This window comes from Eretmochelys imbricata, chromosome 1 (assembly GCF_965152235.1).
Source record: "Eretmochelys imbricata isolate rEreImb1 chromosome 1, rEreImb1.hap1, whole genome shotgun sequence".
Taxonomy (NCBI): Eukaryota; Metazoa; Chordata; order Testudines; family Cheloniidae; genus Eretmochelys; species Eretmochelys imbricata.
Window position 1 is genome coordinate 109802316 of NC_135572.1, and position 24542 is coordinate 109826857.

At 39.8% G+C, this 24542-nt stretch overlaps 1 protein-coding gene and 1 non-coding gene across 8 annotated transcripts in view; one reads left to right on the plus strand and one right to left on the minus strand.

The window, feature by feature from the left end:
• Positions 1-24542, plus strand: part of NAXD (NAD(P)HX dehydratase) — a 74927-nt gene that overhangs the window by 30985 nt on the left and 19400 nt on the right. For 6 of the 7 annotated variants that reach the window (XM_077813424.1, XM_077813409.1, XM_077813400.1 and 3 more), the window contains 4 exons: positions 5023-5131; positions 19259-19309; positions 19393-19497; positions 19870-19990. In XM_077813424.1, the coding sequence (XP_077669550.1) occupies positions 5023-5131; positions 19259-19309; positions 19393-19497; positions 19870-19990 (386 nt within the window). Of the gene's footprint in view, positions 1-5022; positions 5132-19258; positions 19310-19392; positions 19498-19869; positions 19991-22974; positions 23095-24542 lie in introns of all 7 variants that reach the window. The other variant, XR_013345684.1, reaches the window with a different exon arrangement.
• Positions 10947-11018, minus strand: TRNAF-GAA (transfer RNA phenylalanine (anticodon GAA)). Its single transcript has one exon. It is a non-coding gene; the product is annotated as a tRNA-Phe (tRNA).

A 24542-nucleotide genomic window follows, 5' to 3' on the forward strand; every position in this document is an offset into this window, starting at 1 on the left:
ACATATGACAGGTCCTGTAGTTTCTCCAATAATTTGAGTCCGAGTCAAGATCAGATGCGAGGGTAGAGCTGTAGTCTGAAGAAGTTTTGAAACATGTTAAGCATACCCATATACCTCCTATGTTCCATTCTCATTAGAAAGATTACATCTCCTAAATACAGCGCTTACAGAACATCACAGCCTCCTAGCCTGACTTTGGTTACTGGTATGATTGGGAGATACTGCTCTTGTCTTGTTGGCCCTATTAGCCCTTTCTTAGGCAGTATGGGAATGTTCCACATTCTAATCAAGGTAGAAACTCCTTTCTAATATAGGCCAGAAAAGTGTCACTCCTTGGATCAGAGACTCCTGGATCCGTCATCTTCACCTGGTTTTAGGGAGCGTTCTTCCACTATAGTTCCTGATGCATTATCAGAGGAGGAAGCAGCACCTGCTGCTCAATTTGAATGTGAGGATTTGGAGCCAGATCTTGACGAGGAATCTTTCATGGATGAAAATCTTGATGTTGCTTCGGCATCCTCCCCACGTGAGGCTGCAATACAATTACATGACTTTTGATCTCTCCCATCAATCACAGACCAAGAAACTTCCCATGCTGTATTGAGCGTTCGGGGTTCTCAGTCTGTAACTAAGATTACCCTTCCCATTTTAGGCATGTACAGGCAGTTTGGACTTCTCTATTATGGCAGACTATGCTGAAAAAAAGCCGGCATATTGTACCAATTACTGTATGAAGGTTCTCGTTCTTTCATATACACGCTACCTCTAATTCTCATGTGGTGGTAGTGTCAATATAAAGATCCAGAGGACAGTTACATTCTACTCCTTCTGACGGAGAGGGAAAGAAAATGGGATGCAATTGGCAGAAAAGCGTTTTCATCTCCTTTGCTCAATGTTTGAATGGCAAATTCAGGCAGGGAGATTGCACTATTAGTACCACTTAAGGGAGAAAATGAGCATAGAGAATTTGCCAAAGTGCTTCTCGAAGACCAAAGGAAACTTGGCAGTGCCTTCATAATGGAGGGTGAAATAATGGCTAAACATTTGTTCAGAGCTTCTTATGATTCATTGGACTCAATAGCAAGAGTGAGTGTGTCAGCTGTTGCACTACACAGACATACTTGGCTTTGTTTGTCTGCTCTCCTACCTGAAACTAAATCCAAGGTAGAAGACCTTCTTTTCAAAGGCTATGGGTTATTCAGTAATTAAGAGAAAATGAAGGACACTAGGTCAACTAAAGATGCTGGGAAGTCTGCCAGCCTCCAAGAAAGAGGACCTCAGGACTTGTCTTCAGATATCCTAGACAGTTCTATCCCCCTTCCTCTTCATTGTCTTATTTTTCACAAAGATACCTCTTTCTGCATGAACAGCCCCCTCCTTCCCAGCCACAACAGAGGCAAAAGGCTTTAAAGCCCCAAAGGAAGGGGAGGCAGTCTTCAACATTGTCTTCAGGATTGAATCTTAAACCTCAAATTTAACCTTACTTAGACAACTGACTGACCAAAACCTCATCAGATGAAGGCCTTTCCAAGGTTGTAGTTCAAGTGGTCTCTCTCTTTCTGAGACATAAGGGCTTTTGATAAACAAGAAAAAAATCTCTACACAAAGGATTTCCTTTACAGGAGCAGTTCCTGATTCTCATGTAGGAACAGAGCCTTTCTGCCTGAAATCTTTTCTACCTCACAACCAGAACAAGGTAGTGCAAGTCTTCATAAACAACACAATGGCAGTGTATTATATGAACAAATGGGGGAATTCTTTCTCTACAACAGCACGAGAAAGCAGTTGTGCTTTGTGATTATTTATCCCGTAGCTCTTCGCCTCGTAAGCAAGGACTGCATACTGGTGGATCAAAAGAGCAGAGATGTAATGGAACTTCATGACTGATTGTTAAAAATATCAGTGATAGATGAGATCTTCACCCTGTGGGGGTTCTCAGACATACATTTATTTGCAACCAGACAAAATGCGAAGTATCAGACGTTTTGCTCAAGAAGGAGGAGAGACAGTCTGTCTATATTGGATGACTTTCTACTGGAGTGGGGAAAAGGTCTGCCTTGTATCTTTTCCCCCTTCCCTCTCCTCCAAAGGTGATAAAGAAGATAAGATAAGACAGAACCAAAATAACGTTGATTCCCCTAGCATGGGCAAGGCAACAGTGGTTCTTAGACTTTTTCCAGCTCTCCAAGGGTGTATATAGGCCTGTCCTTGTGGCCAAAGACTTATTACATTCTGCCCTTCTGTTGAGTTATCTCCTGACACCCTATTATTGCGTCTGACTGCATAGCCTATAGGAATCTAATGTACCTTCGGAAATCTTGCACATCGGAAGTGTCACTAGCATTGATTAACTCTAGAAAGCAGTTTACTGGAAGGTATTATCTCAAGTGGAATAAGTTTGTGAAATGGGCAAGCAAGAAACATGTATCCATCAGTAGCAGCAATTCAGTCTATTCTGGAATGCTTTAATTAAATCATTTGGGGTTTTCTGTCTTCTCCTTTGAAAGTTCACTTAATAGCTATAGCTGTCTGTAATGTGTTGGTAGATAAATCAGTCTTTGCACATAATACGTTAAAGGAATTTATGAAGGGACTTGTCGGTATGTATCCATGCATAAAAGTTTCAGTCCCATCCTGGGATCTCAAATTAGTTCTTACGCAGACTTCCTTTGAGGCCAAAGTAGAGTGTTCTTTGTTCTACTTGTCTATCAAAATGGCTTTTGTCATAGCTATGACATCAGCTAGACAAATGAGTGGATTAGATGCCTGCCTAGTGTATCCTTCATTCACTGTCTTCCAGAGGATATGGTGGTGCATTGCTCTAATCTTAGTTTCCTTCCCAGGGTGGTGTGTTACTTTCACCTTTTAATCAAACTATTAATTATCCAGTGCCTTTTCCCTAGACCTTGTACTCATGTAGACAAGACAGAGCTGCATACTTTGGATGCTAAAAGGCTTAGGCCTGGTCTACACTCGGGGGGGGGATCGACCTAAGATACGCAACTTCAGCTACGAAAACAACGTAGCTGAAGTTGACTTATCTTAGGTCAACTTACCTCGTGCCCTCATGGATCAGGGTCAACTGCTGCTGCTTCCCCGTCGACTTCGCTTCTGCCTCTCGCCGCGGTGGAGTACAGGAGTTGACGGCAGAGCGATTAGGGATCGATTTATCGCATCTACCCTAGATGTGATAAATTGATCCCCGATAGATCGATCACTACCCGCCAATCCGGAGGGTAGTGTAGACATACCCTTAGTGTCTTAACAGTGTCTTCATTTCATACGTTGATAACCATAAGGGACACTCTCTCTCTTCATAGATGCTACTTAGTTGGGTTAGGCAGTGCAAGCAGGAGCGCTGTGAACTAGTATCCATTCCACCCTCCTTGGGGGTTAGATTACACTCTACTAGAGCAATTGCAGCCTTTGTAGCACACCTTAGACCTGTTCAAATTGCGAAGATCTGTCGAACTGCAACTTGGAGCTCTGTATGTACACTTACAAAACACTACTCCCTAGACTTAGCATCTCAGTGGAATGTGCAATTTGGAAGAGCATTACTATGATCCCTGTTCAATTAGGACCCCAGATCATACCTTCCTTACAGGAAGTGCTGCTTATCAAACTATCTCATGAGTGGAAATATGCAGAGGATACTAAAAGAAGAAATGAAGATTAATTACCTGTAATGAGAATTCTTTGAGATGGATTCTGCATTGTCTCACTCCCTGCCCACCTTCTCCTCAGAATCTTAAGTCTGAAGAGGAAGTGGAAGGAACAGAAGTGGCAGAGGGTGTCAAGCCCCCTTTCGTAGCCTCGGCCTTGGAATGTTCCAGAACACAGAGGGGAGTGGTGGGTGGTGATGCTCTCATTTGGCATTGCTCTGAGCAGGTTTTTGTGAGGTGTACCCACTGGCACATCCCCAGTAGTGTGAATATACAGAGTCCATCTGAAAGAACTCCATTACAGGTAAATAACCTTCATCTTCCTTTGGGGAAATACAGCATGTATCGTAGGGAACAATTCTACAGGGAGAATGATTAGGTCTAAGAGATCTCTTCCATCTCTGAGGCTTTTTCCAGTATGGAAAGATGCACTGTTTTAACTAAATAGATGTAAAAATCAGTCTAATTAAACCAGTGCAGATCCATAATCCTAGATGTATTTAAACTTGTTTAACCCTTTCTTAAATTGGTAATGTATTGATACTGCTGTATTGGGTGTTTGCACAAGTTGAAATCACTCAATTGTTAAATCAGTTTCATTAAACAACTGCATTTTTCTAGTATACACAAGGACTCATGTACTAATCTAAAGGAAATCTATTATTTCTCCAGTGGCACTTACCTTATACTGTAGTTTTCCAAGTTCCTCATGCTGGCATATTTTAAAATTCAAATCAGAATTTTGTAGAACTCAACTTGTTTGACTTTTTTTTTACAGTAGAGGCTTATAGTAATGTCAGTGAACCTTACCTTCGTAAAGGTGAAGGATAAGTAAATAGACACATGGTTTACCACAAATCTGTTTTTCAAAGATGGTTTCTTTACAGTTTTGGGTAGTGATTTGAGGGGAGTCTGAGCTCTATATAGAACAGAGAACACCAGTCCTTTTAACTAATGAAATAGCTGGGCATTTGAACATAAAGATCCTGATCCCTAGAATTCCTAATTAAAGCATTGATTGTGCATCTGTGTAGCATCCTGTTCAAGTGAACAGGATTCCTTGTGGGATCAGAGTCTGCCTGCACAGATCTAATTGCAAGACTAGGGCCTTTGCTAACAGGCGTTCCACTCCTTAGAGAGCGCTTAGGCCCCAAATGGTTCCCAATTCTCCTCTCCCCAGTAAGATGAAAAAACAAACTTTCAACAAAACAAAAATCTGTTTGTTTATTTCACAAGAGGGCAAAAACCGGCATGATAGCAGTAATGTTTGGCTAACCTCAGATGTACATGGGAGATGCTAGATTTCAGATTTGAGAGTGTTGAAAGTAAATGCTTTGTACTTGTTTTCCCTACGTAGTGACCGTCCTAATGCTGTTCATGAAGTGGAAAAGTGGTTGCCGCGACTGCATTCAGTTGTCATAGGACCTGGTTTAGGTAGAGATGACGTACTACTTGAGAACGCTAAGGTAATGTGTACTCTAGTATTTTGCTCTACATCTTTGTTACTGAATTTTATAAACCAAGTTTTCAGTTTTTGTGCAGCTAAACTAATATTTTTCAGTGGGGTTATTGTGTAATAGTCTTAATGGAGCCATTAAAATATAGTTTGAAAGCAACATCTGTAATAGGATTACTGGCTATAAGTGAATCAAAACTGCCTTCAAATGAATTTTCTATACACGATTTCTTTTTGTTATGACTGGTAGTAGTCAAGATCTGTTGGTCACTAAATGTGAGTAACTATAATTTAAAGAGAAAAGTTAAAACTAGAAGTTGCCCAGCCTTTGTGGTGAGGGTCATAGATCTTAGGGCTTGTCTAAGTGGCAAGTTGGTGCATGGCAAGCCACAGTGAGAATCTGCAGCATGCTAGACTGTCACACGTTAACTCACTGCGTGGACTCTGCTACCACACATTAACAGTTACGAAGTACACTTTGATGTACTGCCATTTCAAATGGGAGGCAAGCTTGTACACTGTAGATTCATCCTCTGGCTTGCTGTTGGCTTGCCATATAGACAAGCCCTAAGTCATATTTTCACCATCAGAAACTCAGAGTGAGGCTTGAAACTCATGCATCCAAGTGGTTTATTTTGATCACTTTCATTTTGATAGTAAATCTGTAAAAACAAAGGCCAACATTTTCTAACGCAGGTGTCTAAAGTTAAGCACCTAACTCTATATTTAGGCTCCTATGTTAGAAAATGTTGTCCCCAACCCCTCCCCGCCCCCCCCCCCTTTTTTTAACAGATTCATCAGCAAAATGGAAATGATCAAAAATAATAACTGAAATGCTTAAGCTTCAACTCACTTTAGGCACCCAGGTTTGAAAACTTTTTGCCAAGAACGATATCAGTAAGCAAATGTGTACCCACGCACTGGAGGAGTTGCTAATAAATAAATATAAACTTCCTTTTCTAATGGAAGCAATATTCTTGCTGGAAAAAAGAGCATTTAAATATTTCTGTACAGAGAGGAACAAACTGTTACACAATATTCCAAGATGAAGTCTTGCATTATTGCTGTCATATGTCAACACACCAAAGTTCATGTTTCAGTCTAATGCCGGAAGCTGTGTGTACAATATAGTAAATTCTGGTGAAGCGAAATGCTGGGCTAATCAGTGACCATAACAAAAAGTTGGATTGCTAGGTTTTTCAGAGATCTTGACATTTCAGCGTGGAATTTACAAAACAGTAGATTCAAGAAACGCTTAAACCAGAAGGTTAAAGTATCCTGAATGTGATGGAGAAAGAAAGTGATTTTGGGAACTTCTGCATTGAAACTGTGATTTATCTTCTTTCTGTTTATTTTTAAAAAATTATTTGATGATGTATAGATGCTATATTAGTGAAAAGACTCAGTGCCCTGTGCCCCTACTGTCCCAGTGTGCTAACAAGTGGGAAGTTCTCTTTATTTATAGAGCTGGTCAAAAATCAGTTTTTATTTCTGTGAAAAACTTTGAACAAAACAGGTTTTCATTAAAAATGTTTACTTTTCTATGAGATGTTTCTGTTTTTCAACAAAAAACTGAAACAAAACAATCGTAATGTTCTGTTTCCATTTGAAATTTTTATTTCATTTCAGATTTTTTAAAAGCAAAACAAAAAGTTTAGAATTTTCAATGAAAAGTCCAAAAATTGGTTGAAATTGAAGGTAAAAAATAATTGTCTAAAAATTTTGACCAGCTGATTTATTTGTATTGTAGAAGAGGCCTCTTTGGCCTTGTCTTCACTGATAAGAAAGGTGTGTGTTTTACCTCAGGGTAACTAACATACATAAGCTATCCCTGAGGTAATAACACAGTGATGATAAGGTGCTTTAGTTTCGCTATGTGGTCAACGCCAACTTCAGGCGGGGGTATAGGGTTGACCTTTGCAAGCTTACCTTGTGGTGAAACTAAAATGTCTCGTCTTCAATGTGTTTTTTAACCATGGGGATAGCTCAGGCACATTCGTTACCCGGAGGTGAAATATGCACTTTTTTTAGCAGAGAAGACAAAGCCTATCAGGATACAGGCTCCATTCTCCTAAGCACTGTACAAAAAGCCCATCAACTCTAGGAGCCATGTTTTGTGTTTGTGTGTTTTCTGGGTCAGTACTGGGTAGAAAGGGCCTACTTCTCAATCCCCTTTTGTGTGGCTTATTTGGATTTGTTTAAACATTGTATTCACCCAAGGCTTCAGTATGTGAGTGTAGTCAGGGCAGGTGAATCCCAGTCACTTACATAGCGAGGCCTGGTGTTTCCATCATCTCTGTGCTAGAGATAGGTGCAGTCGGTTTGCTTCAGTGGTAAATTTCACTTTTGTAACTTTATTTCTCCCAAGGGGAAAAAGCAGCTACAGCAATTGGCCATTTAAATTTGTATTGAAGGGGGGTTTTTGGTTATCCTTTTCTTTACAATATTTTTGGCTAGTCTAAGCAAGCTGCCTTATGCATATAAGAATGCAATGTAGGTTTGTAATTATCCCTTATATCTTTCTTTGACTGGCAGTGAAGATGGGAAAGAAGAGGGCTCTAAGATCTGCTCCTGTCTCATGAGAGAGTGGAGGTCTTAGGGCTCTATTCATCTGTCTTAACTCTGATCTTGTCTGTAGTATATGAATATCTTCATAGTATCTGAGTGAGCTAAGATACTAATACATTCAGGCTTCTTATTTTTCATGTTAGGCACTATTAGGAAAGGAATAGATAATAAGACAGTAAATATCACAATGCCATTATATAAAGCCATGGTATGCCAACACCTTGAATACTATCTGCTGTTCTGGTTGCCCCATCTCAGAAAACATATATTAGAAAAAGTACAGAGAAGGGCAACAAAAATGATTAAGAGTATGGAACAGCTTCCATATTAGGAGAAATTAAAAAGACTGGGAAATGACTGATCATCTTGGAAAAGAGATGAATAAGGGGAGAAGGATATGTTAGAGGTCTATAAAATCATGAAGGGTATGGAGAAAGTAAATAAGTGTTTTATGTGAAGGGGTAAATAACAAGAACCTGGAGTCACCCAATGAAATTTAAAAGACTGCACTTGCCAGAGCCCATGTCAGTGTTGGGATGAACTCTAGTAAACTTACTAACATGCCGTGTAGGTTCTTTTGTTGTTGTTGTTATGTTTTCTCTGTAATGCTTTGTTCCTTATAAAGCAGGCTTGCTTACAAAGAGTTGTGTGGTAACTTATGTTCGTAGCAATCACTTTGTTACCCATCTCTGAAGAGAAAAGAAGCAGGTGTCCTAGGACAACCTGACTGGGAATGACACAGTAAAGGAAAGACAACTGTTCAGCCTGGGAATATTCTGGTCAGAAGGGAGAGAGACCCAAAAGAGGCAACAGCTGGGGAGCTGGAAGCCAAGAGTTGTTGCCTTTGCTGAACTGTTGAGGGGAATACAGGTACAGTTGTCCTGTACTGTGGAAGCTCTTAATTGCGGATTCCAAGCAAGTTCACTGGCAAAGGATTCTTTTTGAATTCAGAGAGAAACTGAGAAGTAGGTCTTGCCTATATTTGTTTCCTGTGCGAAAGAAAACTGTTTGGGGAGTAATTTATATGCAGTTTCTCCAGTTTTGTTAGTTTCAGTGATTGGGTGTTTCTGCTTCTTTTTTTTTTTAATTTTCCCCAAATCATCGTAAGATTTTCCTTTTCCTCTGCCAAAGACCACTCTCCTTCCCCCCTTTAAACTACAAGGGTGATGGTAAACTTTATAATGCATACTGTACATGTTAAAATTAGATCTCTTAACTAGCTTTCAGTTTGAATTGTATTAATACGTGAATAGTTCATATACAGAAGGACAAATATTTTCATAAAATGGATGCCTCTGTTACTCAGGATTTTCAGAACCCCAGCAGGGGTAACTTAACTGTTTCACTCCAGCTGGTATCGGGGATAAATCAATGGGAACACAGCAATTCCGTCTGATAAAAGATTAATGCAAGTAAGCGTGCTCTATCTAAAACTGCAGTTCATTAGATTTTAAGCACACTCAGAGATAAGCAATAGTTTCAGAACATCCCAGATATTTACCTAACATCTGGAACGATAGTGAGTAATTAACAGCAGGTTTGCAGTGACTAGTTGCTCACCTGCCGGGGAGAAAAGATGTCGGGGAAAAAATGTCTCAAGTTGACTTCGGAGGACTGCTCCAAATTACACTCTATTATCTAGTCTTTTTATAACACATCGTTACAAAACACATAACCCAGCAGGGAGGTCACTATGAGCTATCATTTCTCCTAACTTTCAATAAACTTTTAATATTAGAGGGGCCCAGACTTAAGGTCTCCTAACCACCAAGGTTTTCAGTCTCATCTGTATACTTTTCTTTCCCTTCGTCCCATTCTGATTAGCAGAAACTGCCAGCTAGTTTTGACTTTGCCTCTAAAAGCCTGCTTTCCAATTAAACCTTAACTATGCAGTGTTCTCTTTTATTAATTAATAGTGGCTGAATGCACATAACATGGTTGCAGTTGGCTTGATAATATTTTGTGGTACACATCCCTCAAATCCAGGGTAACACATAAGTTGCTGACATGTGTAGAGATTTAGGCTGGGGCTGGAGTCCAGGCTCCAAGACCCTCCTTCCTTGTGGGGATCTCAGAGCCCAGGCTCCAGCCTGCGCATGAATGTCTACATTGCAATTTTTAGCCCTGCAGCCCAAGTCCCGTGAGCCTGAGTCAACTGACCAAGGCCAGCTGTGATCTTTTATTGCAGCGTTGACATACCCCTCAATCAAGCTGGGTTCATTCTTTCTGTTGTTTAAATCTTTACCACTATTAAAGGTTCTGCAAGCCAGATCAAGCCCTCAGCACACATAGAGTATAGGATCATAGAATATCAGGGTTGGAAGGGACCTCAGGAGGTCATCTAGTCCAATCCCCTGCTCAAAGCAGGACCAATCCCCAGTTAAATCATCCCAGCCAGGGCTTTGTCAAGCCTGACCTTAAAAACTTCTAAGGAAGGAGATTCCACCACCTCCCTAGGTAACGCATTCCAGTGTTTCACCACCCTCCTAGTGAAAAAGTTTTTCCTAATATCCAACCTAAATCTTTCCCACTGCAACTTGAGACCATTACTCCTTGTTCTGTCATCTGCTACCACTGAGAACAGTCTAGAGCCATCCTCTTTGGAACCCCCTTTCAGGAAGTTGAAAGCAGCTATCAAATCCCCCCTCATTATTCTCTTCTGTAGACTAAACATCCCCAAGGAAAAGGAACAGATCTATTGATCAAGAGGGTGCCATTTTTACATAGGTTCTTCTCAGACTAGGTGCTTCTGACTCAGAGGGTGTTATAGAAAATTACCTTGTTTTAGATTGAGGTTCAGCAGCAATAAAAATTTCTTGGGAACACTGGTTTAAATGTGCAAATCTCATGAGTTTTTCATGACGATGTGTTTCTGCCCAGAGGGTGTTTGGTATCTTGTGTTCTATTTGTTCCAATGACAGTTACCATATTTTTTTTAATAGTAGTAAACATTTTAAATTATTTTGATATTTGATCTTTGGTAGACAGGTTTACATTTTTTAATTCTTGTTTTATTGCCTTTGAATGTTCATTCAAATAAATAAGAGTATTGGAGCATGACAATACTGTGTGTCATAGAATCATAGAATATCAGGGTTGGAAGGGACCTCAGGAGGTCATCTAGTCCAACCCCCTCAAAGCAGGACCAATCCTCAATTTTTGCCCCAGATCCCTAAATGGCCCCCTCAAGGATTGAACTCACAACCCTGGGTTTAGCAGGCCCAATGCTCAAACCACTGGGCTATCCCAAAATCATCTGCCGAAACCGAGATCAAACCAGGGACCTTTAGATCTTCAGTCTAATGCTCTCCCAACTGAGCTATTTCAGCTCATTCCCAGCTGAGCTGTTTCAAGCAGCTGGGTGTTTTGCTTTGACTTGTCAACAGTGAAATAGTTAGTGATGTTGGCATATAAAATAACTTAATAAGGTTCCAAAGTAAGACCCTGTAAGTAGGTGGTGGTCCCATCCTGTTCTGAATGGGGGAGTTAACCTTTAACTGCTATGGTACGTTGTATTCTGTGTAGAGGAGAAGAGAGTCCATTTAGATGTCTTCTGAATATTCCGAGTTACTACTGTGATGAAGATGAGTAGTGTTTGAAGGTGAGATTGGATTTTTGTGGTTCTGTTGGGTACCTTTGCATCAGTCTTCTCCACAGAATATATTGGGGAGGTGTCTACCCTATATCTAATTTTTCAGGTAATAGGCATGAGGTACTGTCAAAATATTGAGGGATCAAAAGATGAGGTTCTGAAACAAACGATGATTAGGTTAGTAGCAGTAAGTCATCATGTTTGAATGGTGATCATCCCAGAGTACTGAAGAAGCTTAAGAATGAAGTGACTGAGATACAAAAATATGCAGTCCATGTAAAACTGGCTCCAATACCAGATTGCAGTAATTGATGGTGTTATATTCTGAAAATGTTAGGGTTGGTCCTGGGAATTAAACAAAACACTTACTTTATTTCCAAGTGAACTGATTAAAGCAACCAAATATAATTGTAAATGCACATGATATAAGGACAAAACCAGCAAGGCTTTTGTAAAGGAAAATCATGCTGTGCAAATCTACTAGAATTTTGTGTGTTTCAGCAAAATAATGGAAAGCATGTCGGTATGTTTCATTTGGACTTTCATAAAGTCTTTGCAGGAAAGCAAAAAGTAGGAATACATAGTCAGTTTTCAATATTCCAAAAGATTAATTCATAGATTATAGAGCCAGAAGGGATCACCGTGATCATTCGTTCTGACTTCCTGCATAACACAGGCAATAGACCTTTTCTGAATTAATTCCTGCTTGAACTAGAGCATCTCTTTTAGAAAATTGCAGGGGGGGGTCCCAAGGCTCCATACTAGAACCACTGTTAAATATAGCTACTAATGATCTACAAGAGTAGGTAAATTTGTATGGTGGTAAAAATTTGTAAATGGTACAAAATTATTTAGATTGCTTGAGATGAGAAGATTGAAGAACTTTGCTGGGTCCTAAAAAAAGGTAAATGAACAGTATGACAGCATATTGAAATTAATCCTTAACAAATTAAAAGTTAAACATGTTGGAAAGACTAATTTGAACTTTTTATAGGCAGCATAGGGTTCTAAATTGACAATAAGCATTCAAGAAAAGCCTCTGGGTGTTAATGTGGACTGCTCCCTCAAAACATCTGTTTGCTGCACAGCAGGAATCAGACAAAAAACAAGTGTTAGGGTATGCAAAAAATGGGCACTGTGTTCAGTTCTGGTCACGTCAGCAATATCAGAAGTAGATGGGAGTCCAAAGACCATTAGGGAAAATCGTTAGAAGAATGGAAGTGTTAGAGCTATTTAATATGGTGAAGAAATGAGCTTGTGAGCACAAGATAGATCCATATAAAATAACAAATAGTATAGACAAGTATACCCCCTGTGGGCTTGGGAACCGAATAGTCCCCACTGCTGCTCCTGCATGTCGTAAAAGGCAACTAAAAGGGGGCTGCCTGGAGAGGGATGGGCTCCCCCAGGTTAAAAATTTGCCCAAGACACACCATATGATGAGCAAGTCAACCATGTCCATACCGGATTGGTTGCAGCCTGGGTTAATAATGACCATGCCAACCGTCTCCTACCAGGGTGAACGCGACAAGTATACTACTGGTGTAATCCCAATAAAAGAACGTTACCATAGCCACATGGAATGTAAGGACATTGAGACAAATAGGGAGGTTGAAAGAACTCACAGATGAAATGGAACAATACCCCTGGCACCTCCTAGGAATCTCTGAGGTCAGACGGAAGAACTTTGGAGAGGCTCTAACAGAGGAAGGCCATGTACTCTATTACAGTGGAGAGGACAAACATATCAACGGTGTAGGATTTCTTCTGCATAAGGATATCAAGAATACAGTATTAGGATGCAACCCAATATCCAGCAAGCTTATTTCCATCAGTCTAAAGGCTGTACCGTTCAATATCACAGTAGTACAAGTCTACGCCCCTACAACAGACTATGACGATGAGCAAATTGAAGATTTTTATAATCAGCTCCAAGATATCATTGATAAGGTACACAAGAAAGATATCTTGATTGTACAGGGAGATTGGAATGCTAAAGTGGGTACTGATGCACACGCAGACTGGCAAAATTATTGTGGCCCTTTCTGTGATGCAGTAACCAATGAGCGAGGATTGAGACTTTTGGAGTTTGCCAGCTATAACAATCTGGTCCTTGTAAATGCATTAGGAGTACATAAAGCATCCAGACGATCAACATGGCATGCACCTGATGGTTTTCATCACAGTCAGATCGACGACGACATTGTGCAAAACTGATTTCGTTCTGGGATCAACAGAGCTAAAACAAGGAGCTTCCCCAGTGCTGATGCTGGAAGTGATCACAACCTCATGCTAAACTTTTGGCTGCGGCTAAGGAAAATAATTAGGCCAAAGTTCAGCAGAATCAAGTTTGACTTAGAGACCAAAGCATTGCGGAGTCATTCCAAGCAATGATTGGTGGAAAATTTGCTCCGTTGCTTGCTCTGGAGGAAGACATAGAAACAATGACCAACAATTTCAACACTGTAATGAATGAGACAGCAATGGACATTCTTGGGATACACTGTAAGAAGAAAAAACCTTGGGTCACAAATGAAATACTACAAATGTGTGACATTAGAGAACTCAAGAGAGACGAGAATCGCACTGTGGGGGCTGATAAATACAGAGTGATTGGCAGAAAGATCAAGAAAGGAATGAAGGTGGCCAAGGAGATATGGATAGAAAAACAATGCTCTAAAATTGAAGAATGTATCAATAATAAAAATAGCAAATGAATCTTCCAGATTGTAAAAGATCTGACGTAGGAAAGATGGACCAATGCTAATGCAATTCAAGACAAAGAAGGGAACAGTCTTACAGAAGAAAGACATCATCAACAGGTGAACATAAGAATGGCCTTACTGGGTCAGATCAAATGTCCATCCAGCCCAGTATCCTGTCTGCTGACAGTGGCCAATGTCAGGTGCCCCAGAGGGAGTGAACCTAACTGGTAATGATAAAGTGATCTGTCTCCTGCCATCCATCTCCACCCTCTGACAAATGGAGGCTAGGGACACCAATCCTTACCTATCCTGGCTAATAGCCATTAATGGACTTAATCTGCATGAATTTATCTAGTTCTCTTTTAAACCCTGTTATAGTCCTAGCCTTCTCAACCTCTGCAGGCAAGGAGTTCCACAGGTTGACTGTGTGCTGTGTGAAGAAGAACTTCCTTTTATTTGTTTTAAACCTGCTGCCCATTAATTTCGTTTGGTGGCACCATGTTCTTATATTATGGGAACAAGTAAATAACTTTTCCTTATTCACTTTCTCCACACCACTCATGATTTTCTATACCTCTATCATATTTCCCCCCCTTAGTCTCCTCTTTTCCGAGATGAAAAGTCCTAATCTCGTCAGTCTCTCCTCATATGGGACCTATTCCAAACCCCTCATTTTAGTTGCCATTCTCTGAGCCTTTTCTACTGCCGGTATATTTTTTTTGAGATGAGAAGACCACATCTGTACGCGGTATTCAAGATGTGGGCGTACCACAGATTTATAGAAGGGCAATAAGATATTCTCCATCTTATTCTCTATCCCTTTTTTAATGATTCCTAACATCCTGTTTGCTTTTTTGACTGCCGCTGCATGGACGTCTTCAGAGAACTATCCACGATGACTCCAAGATCTCTATCCTGATTAATTGTAGCTAAATTAGCCCCCATCATATTGTATGTATAGTTGGGGTTATTTTTTCCAGTGTGCATTACTTTACATTTATCCACATTAAATTTCTTTTGCCATTTTGTTGCACAGTCACTTAGTTTTGAGAGATCTTTTTGAAGTTCTTCACAGTCTGCTTTGGTCTTTAACTATCTTGAGCAGTTTAGTATAATCTGCAAACTTTGCCACCTCACTGTTTACCCCTTTCTCCAGATCATTTATGAATAAGTCCTAGGACTGACCCTTGGGGAACACCACTAGTTACCCCCTCCATTCTGAAAATTTACCATTTATTCCTACCCCTTGTTCCCTGTCTTTTTAACCAGTTCTCAGTCCATGAAAGGATCTTCCTCCTTATCCCATGACAACTTAATTTAAGTAAGAGCCTTTGGTGAGGGATCTTGTCAAAGGCTTTCTGGAAATCTAAGTACACTATGTCCACTGGATCCTCCTTGTCCACATGTTTGTTGACCCCTCAAAGAACTCTAATAGATTAGTAAGACATTTCCCTTTACAGAAACCATGTTGACTTTGACCCAACCATTTATGTTCTTCTATGTGTCTGATAATTTTATTCTTTTCTATTATTTCAACTAATTTGCCCAGTACTGACGTTAGACTTACCCGTCTGTAATTGCTGGGATCGCCTCTAGAGCCCTTTTTAAATATTGGTGTTACATTAGCTATCTTCCAGTCTTTAGGTACAGAAGCTGATTTAAAGGACAGATTACAAATCACAGTTAATAGTTCTGCAATTCCAATTTTGAGTTCTTTCAAAACTCTTGGGTAAATGCTATCTGGTCCCGGTGACTTGTTACTGTTAAGTTTATCAATTCATTCCAAAACCTAGTCTAATGACACTTCAATCTGTGACAATTCCTCAGATTTGCCACCTGCAAAGGACGGCTCAGATTTGGGAATCTCCCTAACTTCCTCAGCTGTGAAGACTGAAGCAAAGAATTCATTTAGTTTCTCCGAAATGACTTTGTCGTCTTTAAGTGCTCCTTTTGTATCTCGATTGTCCAGATGGACAAATTACTGCTTTGATGTATACAGTCACCGGACAAATGGAGATCCTAGTGTCCTGGACAGCCCAGATTTAAGAGGAGGATGACTTTCCAGTACTGCGTGAAGAAGTGGGGACACCTGTGAAATCACTCAAGAATGGAAAGGCTACAGGTATTGACAACATCCCAGCCGAACTGAAGGAATTTGGAGTAGAAATAGTAATAGATGTACTCACCAAGATCTGGCAGACCGATGAGTGGCCCTCCATGTGTTCACAGTCACTAATCATCACTCTGCCAAGGAAAGGCAACCTGCACTTGTGTCAAAATTACCAGACTTTAAGCTTAATTAGCCATGCCAGCAAATTGATGTTGAAAGTCATATTGAACAGATTGAAGCCACAAGCAGAGAATATCATTGCTGAAGAACAGGCTGGATTTCGTGCTGGAAGAATTACCGCGGAACAGATTTTTAATCTTCATGTTCTATGTGCGAAGTACTTACAACATCAGCAGGACATCTACCATGTCTTTGTTGGCTTCAAAAAGGCATTTGACAGAGTATGGCATGAAGCTCTCTGAGCAACCATGAAGAAGTACAGTGTTGGTTTTAAGCTTATTCTTACCATTAAACAACTGTATGCCAAGGCCAGCAGTACAGTTCTCGTCAATGGCACAATAAGAGTGTGGTTTTTTAACACTGTTGGAGTCTGGCAAGGCTGCCTTCTTTTGCCCACGCTGTTCAACATCTACTTGGAGCGCAAAATGACTGATGCCCTGGAAGATCACATATGCACAATCAGCCCTGGGGGGCAAACAATCTCAAATCTTCGCTTAGCTGATGACATTGACCGGCCTGACAGGTAACGAAGATGAGCTTGCCAATTTTGTGAAACGATTGGATGAAAGCTCTGCAAAATACGGTATGGAAATCAGTGCAGAGAAAACCAAGCTGATGATAAACGTACATGACGGGATCAGCTCACATATCACTGTCAGTGGACAAGAGCTGGAGACAGCGAAACAGTTCAGGTATTTGGGGGCAATCATCACTGATGAAGGATCAAAGGCAGAAATTCTGGCAAGAACTGTGCAAGCAACAGTGGGAAAGCTAAAGCCAATTTGGAGGAATAAGAACATCTCTCTGGAATCCAAGCTGAAACTGCTGCACGCACTGGTCATCTCAGTTTTTCTGTATGTGTGCGAGACATGGACCCTTATGGCAAAACTTGAATGGAAAATACAGGTAGAAGAGATGAGATACTTCCGTAAAATCCTGGGCATCTCCTACTTTGATCACGTCACTAATGAAGAGGTCTGCAACATCATCACCCAACGCTCCAAGTCATATGAAGACCTCCTGACGACCATGAAGAAGTGCAAACTGAAGTGGTACGGCCATGTAACAAGCTCACTGGCCTATCCACGATCATCCTCCAAGGGACAGTACAGGGGAAGAGGAGAAGAAGAGACAGAAGAAGTGATGGATTGACAACATAAGAGTGGACAGGAACGGACTTCGCGGAGACTCGAGCACTGACACACAATCGTCAGGGGTGGAGACAATTGGTTGATGGCTTATCAGTGATGGTGCCCCAACAACCAAGGTGGTTATGGGAGTAGTGGTGGTGGTGATGATGATGATAGACAAGACAAATTGGGACACTCTTATTTGCTCTCCTTCATAGTACAAGAACAGAGTATATTTGGTGAATTTAAAATTGATGATAAAATATTTTTTTACACAATACAGTAAAAGCTTTGTTATCCGGCACATTGGGGAAATGGAGGTTGTCAGTTACTAGATTGATTATTTGTATTGGGAGATATCCAGCACTTTATTAACCGGCACTTCTGATAACACAGTTTTTACTGTACATAATTAACCTGTGGTGCTCATGGCCGTGTGATATAATCTGAACACAAGCTTAGTAGGGTTAAAAAAAATGATTAGACATTTAGATAACATTCCCTGTTACATTATATGTGGGCAGGGGGGAGATCTAAATCCTCAAGCGTCAGTGCATAAGCCAACGACAAACATTCTAAAAGCTTTTATTAATCACTGCTGCCTTTCAGTGATTAATGAGGGGACAGAGACAGTTTATTTTTGGACTGGTATGTACTTGTTGCAAGAAACTTTGCAAATAAAAGGTTTCAGAGTAACAGCCGTGTTATTCTGTATTCGCAAAAAGAAAAGGAGGACTTGTGGCACCTTAGAGACTAACCAATTTATTTGAGCATAAGCTTTCATGAGCTACAGTTCACTTCATCGGATGCATACTGTGGAAAATACAGAAGATGTTTTTATACACACAGACCATGAAAAAATGGGTGATTATCACTACAAAAAGTTTTCTCTCCCCCCACCCCACTCTCCTGCTGGTAATAGCTTATGTAAAGTGATCACTCTCCTTACAACGTGTATGATAATCAAGGTGGGCCATTTCCAGCACAAATCCAGGTTATCATACACGTTGTAAGGAGAGTGATCACTTTAGATAAGCTATTACCAGCAGGAGAGTGGGGTGGAGGGAGAGAAAACCTTTTGTAGTGATAAACACCCATTTTTTCATGGTCTGTGTGTATAAAAACATCTTCTGTATTTTCCACAGTATGCATCCGATGAAGTGAGCTGTAGCTCATGAAAGCTTATGCTCAAATAAATTGGTTAGTCTCTAAGGTGCCACAAGTACTCCTTTTCTTTTTGCAAATAAAAGTCCACCCTTCCTGTTTGTTTCTAAACTCATTCTGCTAGTGTAAAATCATTTCATGTCTGTCTTGTCACACAAGGTATGTTATTAACACAGTCGTATTACAGTGTGGTTATGGTCAGAAAAGTGACTAAACTTAACACAGTCTTGCTCGGCAGATATATTTCCTGAACTTATTTAGTCATCATCTTATTCCTTTTCTTTTACTGCATTTTACTTATTAGCATTTTGAAGCCAGTACAGCTACGGGAGTGTGAATTGGATTATTTTCTCATTCACACATCAACACAAATATTATCCTAGTTTCAGTTGCAGGATTCCATTGCTGCTGGTTAAATGTGAACCAGAAAGAGTACAGCTTATCTTTAAGACGTCCTACTAAATTTGCATTGCTAGCAATTAGAAGATATCTCTGTCTGTAAAATGCACAAATTTGATATGGAAGTGTCTCCTCTAACCATGTTTTTAATTTTTTCTTTGAAATGGTGATCTGTGTGACCAGACTCCTTAGGCAGCTTTTTTTAGACTGAAATAAACTGCTGAATTTCATTTAGATCTTTTGGGAGTTAACATAGCAAGCGTCTTAAAATCATTTGCATTTCTTGCAGGGTATTATAGAAAAAGCCAAGGTCAAAGGAATTCCTATTGTCATTGATGCTGTAAGTATTTTTTTTTCATACATTTATTTGTCTGATATTTAAAAAGCTATTAAATAAATTCTTTTTTTAACTGTCTTCTGCAGGATGGATTGTGGCTCATTTCCCAACAACCCTCTCTTATTCAAGGTTACCAGCGAGCCATTCTTACTCCAAACTATATGGAGTTTAGCAGACTTTATGAAGCTATGGTGAGCTGCTGATTAATTTTTTGGTGATACATAAGTATGTGTTTGTTTCATCTTTCAAAAAATATTTGTGGATATTGTATCAAACTTCCATATTGTTCCTTAGCTACGTAAAAAGCATCGTGGGGATAAGTAAATCTGCATGTGATAGTTGTCATGACAACACTGGATCATTGCTTGGCACATCCTTAAAGCAAGCAAAAAAAAGATGCTTTTATAACAATTTTCTTTTTTGGCAGCACAAAATGGATGAATGGAAAGAATATAAAAAAGTATAGAAAGACTGAATAACAAATCTTTTTTCATAGGCTTAAATTGTTTGGTTTTGCATTAATGGTAAAATGAATTATTCTGTATGGAATTCTTGTGTTGTAGCTTAGAGATCCTGTGGATAGCAATGATCACCATGGATGTGTGTTACGGCTCAGTCAAGCCATGGGGAATTTGACAATTGTTCAGAAAGGAGAACGAGATCTTATTTCAGATGGAGAAAAAGGTAAGTGAAGTCTTCAGCTGTATGATTTTTTTTTTTTTTAAAGTTGTGGTCCAGCTGTAGCTGATTCATTTGATTCAAGGATTGACTGATACGTTTTTGCACAGCACTTTAGTTATCTTTTGAAGCTTGATGCTTAAAGTGTGTGTGATTTTTAGTGGCTTTGATGTGCAAGTCCTTTAACTTCCTTGTTCCCGTCTTTAAAATGGGCATAATACTTATCTACGTCACGTGCGTGTTGAGAAGCTTAATTTTTGTGAAGTTCTTTAAAATCCTCAGATGAAAGGAGTGCAGTTATAAGTTCAAAGTATTAACAAACTAGTTCCAGATGTATTTACTCAAGGGAAACTTAGTTGTTTCACTACGTATTGATGTGACTGAGGAATGAAGATGTATTGAATGGCTCCATCAGCTGCTTCGTCACGTGATGTTGCCCATCCTCTTATGTAGATCTGCAAACTCTTTATCAACAACTCTGCAGGCAGTGATATACATCACTCATGTCTATTAGACTTAATGTACATGCCACATACTTTAGACTTAGCAACATTTTTGCTAAATTCTTTGTAGATAACTGTTGCCCCTTTTAAAACTTCTATTTAAAAAAGTTAAATTACTATTTAGCAGTTTTTAAAAAAGGAGTTGTTTGCTTAATGCCAAGTTTTCTAGTAATCAATAGAAAATTAATTCAAACAATGCTGTAATCCCCGTGTGACACTAACCATGTTTTACATAACAAACGAGATAGCTGAGGTCTAACAGGAGCTGATATGAACTACCAATTTCAGACAAGTGTATATGCCGCTTTAACAGTTATTTTATATATACACTGTCGGAAGTCAGAATATCCTGACTTCCAGTGTATGGCTGTCCTGTGTTAGTTGCCAACAGTGTTTTAGAACAATGTAGGATTTTTGCAATATTTGTTTTTCTTCATTGCTTCCTTATTACATACAGGTGTTTTCCTGGATGGTGGAAAGTGGGGGAATAGCTCTCTGTTCTCCTTTTGAAAATTGCCTATGTAGCTCCCCACTCCTTGGATAAGTGCCTCCTCAGAATTTTCTAGAAGATGGGGCCACTCAGCCCCCACCCTCTCTCCTCACACAGGATTCAGAGGCCATAAAAGAGGGAGTGCCCCAACTGTTCTCCAGTGCCTTCTGACCACCAGGTGTGCAGTGAGCTCAGAGCAGGCTTGGTGTCTTTGAGGTTTCCTAATTGTTCTCTTCCTCCCTCCCCCGGCCCTTTCTCTGGCTCTATGGAGTACTATTTTTTCATAGTTGTATAGCCATTCATTTTGTTTTTCATTCTAAAAAACAACTTTTTTCAATTGCCACGCCGTTATATGTGTTGTCTGAGGCCCAGCTGTGTTAAGTTGCTTCCCTTACTTGTTATATTGGTCCCATCAGACCATATATTCAATATCTTCCCTTTCTTGGGTCCTTTTACATCTCGGGCAGCATTGTTGACGTTGCTAAAAAAGCAGTCTTCAGGTCTTGGGCTTAATACAGGGATATGATGTCTGTTACAAACGTCCATGTTTGTTTGTCTTTCGTGCCTGGGAAGAGGTTATAACCAATACAAATATTCAGTTTGCAAAGTGCATCTCCTGTTGACAGAGGTTCGTTAGATCAACCAACTGAGTCTGGGGACTTCTGGCAATGTTAAGAGGCATCTTGATGCCACAGAACTGCTTCTCAAAATTGCATTGAGAGAGGAGACACTGCTTGTTGCTTTTGTGCTGCACCTAAGGACCAATCTCCATACCATGTCTTTCCAAGATCTTTAGTCTTTACTTCTGCTGCTTCATCTGTAATTATGGTCTCTTGGTCTGATGTAATTTTTTTATCAGATGAGACAACACACATGATGATTCCAGTCTGGGGAAAATCCCTATTATTGGATTAGGAAAGTGTGCCTTAGGCACACTTCCATGTTCTGAAAGGTTTTGTACTTTTTAAAGTTGCCATCTTCCAACAATCTTTATCCCTTACCTTTCTCCTTCCAGGAATCTATTGCTTCGGCTTGCGCATTTAGCACACTAATCCTTATTGTTTAAATGCTGCAGTTTCTGGACCTCATCCCTTACTCTTACACATCTAGTGAAAAAATTTAAAAACTAAATCTGAATATGCTACAGAAAAGGTAAAAGTTGGAATTTTGAAGATAAAGCTTTCAGGCTACTTTGTACTTAGTTGGTACAGAGGAAAGCTTTGAGGATACAGCTGCCTGTAGCAATGAAAACTGTAGATAGCATTAGTTTTTTATCGATTGTTTACATTGGCTAATTGCATACTTCTGTTCAGATGATTGTAAGGCAAATATAGTCATCACAAGTAGCCTTTTTCTTTGGTATTTGAATCTGAGTGACAGACTAAAGAAGGTCAATCTATTTAGCTTAACATGGAGAAGGTCACAGGATGACTTGATCACAGTCTATAAGTACCTACATGGAAAGAAGATTTCTGATAGTAGGGGCCTTTAATCCAGCAGAAAAAAACATAATGAGGTCCAGTGACTGGAAGCTGAAGATAGACAAATTCAGAATAAAACAAGGCACATTTTTAACAGTAAGGTAGTTAAGCATGGGAATAATTTACCTAGGGACTTCATGGATTCTCAGTCACTCGATTTCTTTTTAAATCAAGATTGGATATTTTTGTAAAATATATGCTAAAGCTCAAACAGAATATACAGGCTTGATGCAGAAGCTTTTTGTGCAGTTCTGTGGCCTGTTATTCAGGAGATCAGACTAGATTATCATAATGGTCCCTTTTGATCTGTGAATTGTTTATTCACATACATAGCTCTCTGAGAAACCAGTAATAATTCTCTACTGTTTTTTCTGGAGAGTGAGAGGAGTTGTAATGTTTTTAAAAGTCTCAACTTCAGGTATGCACTGCCAACTGCCCAGTGAACATAATTGGCAAGGCTTTTAATTAAGTTTTATACACGTTTTTTTTCTTTTCTTTTGCAATTCTACATTATAGCCTGGTCTACAGTTGTTGACTTCCTGCTCTACAAAGATGTGCCCCACCATTCTGTTGGTAGGTGATATCAGTACCATCACTGATCAGGGCAGGCGTGAGTACTCAGCATAAGGGGAAAAGGTAAGTCAGCTTTTATTCAATATGGCACAGCTCTCTAAGGTTTTCTTTTTATTATTCTTTGGAGAACTGGGCAATAATAAAGTGTGGTTATACCAGTTTTTGTTCCTAACAAGTTTAAAATTTAGTTAGGTCCTTGAGGTGTCTGTATTTTGACTTTTAAAACGAATTGTTATGTTTTTCTCCAGCCCCATATCAGTTACTGGCTTCTCTCCTCAAAGCATTGCTTGAAAAGAGAGAGTCTCTGACAAGTAGCCACTAGCTTCTTCCCCAAGCCTCCCTCTACCAGTAGGTAGCAGCAGCATGTACTCTCTCCAGTTCCTCTCCTACTGCCTGGAGATGTGTATAAGAAAGTAGGAAAGCATCAGGTGAAGGGAATGTCTTGCTATTGAACAGAGGTTAAAAAGCCACCTTCTGGCATGAGAGCCAGTCCAGTGCCACTCAGGCCTTGAATTAAAGGTCCCACATCCTCCCCGTACTCCCTTTATGGCTGGATAAGTGGCTATTCAGCTGCTTGTTAGAGTCCCTGTCTTGCTTGGCTGCTTTTGCAATGTTCGAGCATCCAATAGATTCTTCTGCTCTCTTAATCAGACAGAGGACAGGATGTTTGTTCCCTTTCTGCATCCCCAAGCTAGACCTGATTGAGAGATTGCAGTTCCAGTGCACTGGTTCAAGATACATTCTGAGCACAGCCTGTAGTCTCCCTGGCAGTGTTTTACACCACCTGCCATCAGAGCAGCTCCTCAGTTCCTGCCTCCATCAAAGAAACAGATGACTGGAAAATTAAAATGAAATAGACTTTTTTTTTAACTTTCAAACAACTGGTATCTTACTCTCAAGGACCTAGCTAAATTTTAAGTGTGATTAGGGAATATAACAGTATAAACACCCTTTAAATAAAAGCCAGCTTACCTTTCCCACATCACTAGAGTGATTACTCCAGCCCTAGTCATTAGCATTTATATCGCCGTTCTTTTGCATGCTGGGGCATGTCACCAGGATTCCTTTGTGGACCAACCTGCAAAACAGAAAAGGTTAAAATGTTACTCATTTAGTATTAATAGTTGCCAGGTCAAATAAATGTATTGATTGAGGATTTCATTCAAATTGAAATAACTTTCTTAAAGCTGAATCTTCCATTTAATGAAGCAAAATGGTCCTTGATAGCTATCCGAAGCGGCCAAGTAAGATTTATGTGTGAAAACTGATGTTGTTTGAGAGAAACATTTGGAAGAAATATAATTCTGTTTGGGGCCAGACAGTATGTGAGACCTGCACTTAGAGTACCTTTCATCTGAGGATCTCTGATTACTTTAAGAAGGTGGGTAAGAGGCATTATGCGCAGTTTGTAGATGGGGAAACAAGCACAGAGAAAATTAAGTGACTTTCCTGACCTATTACAGACAGGAATTAGACAAGCATAATCAGGAATAGGTTTCAGAGTAGCAGTC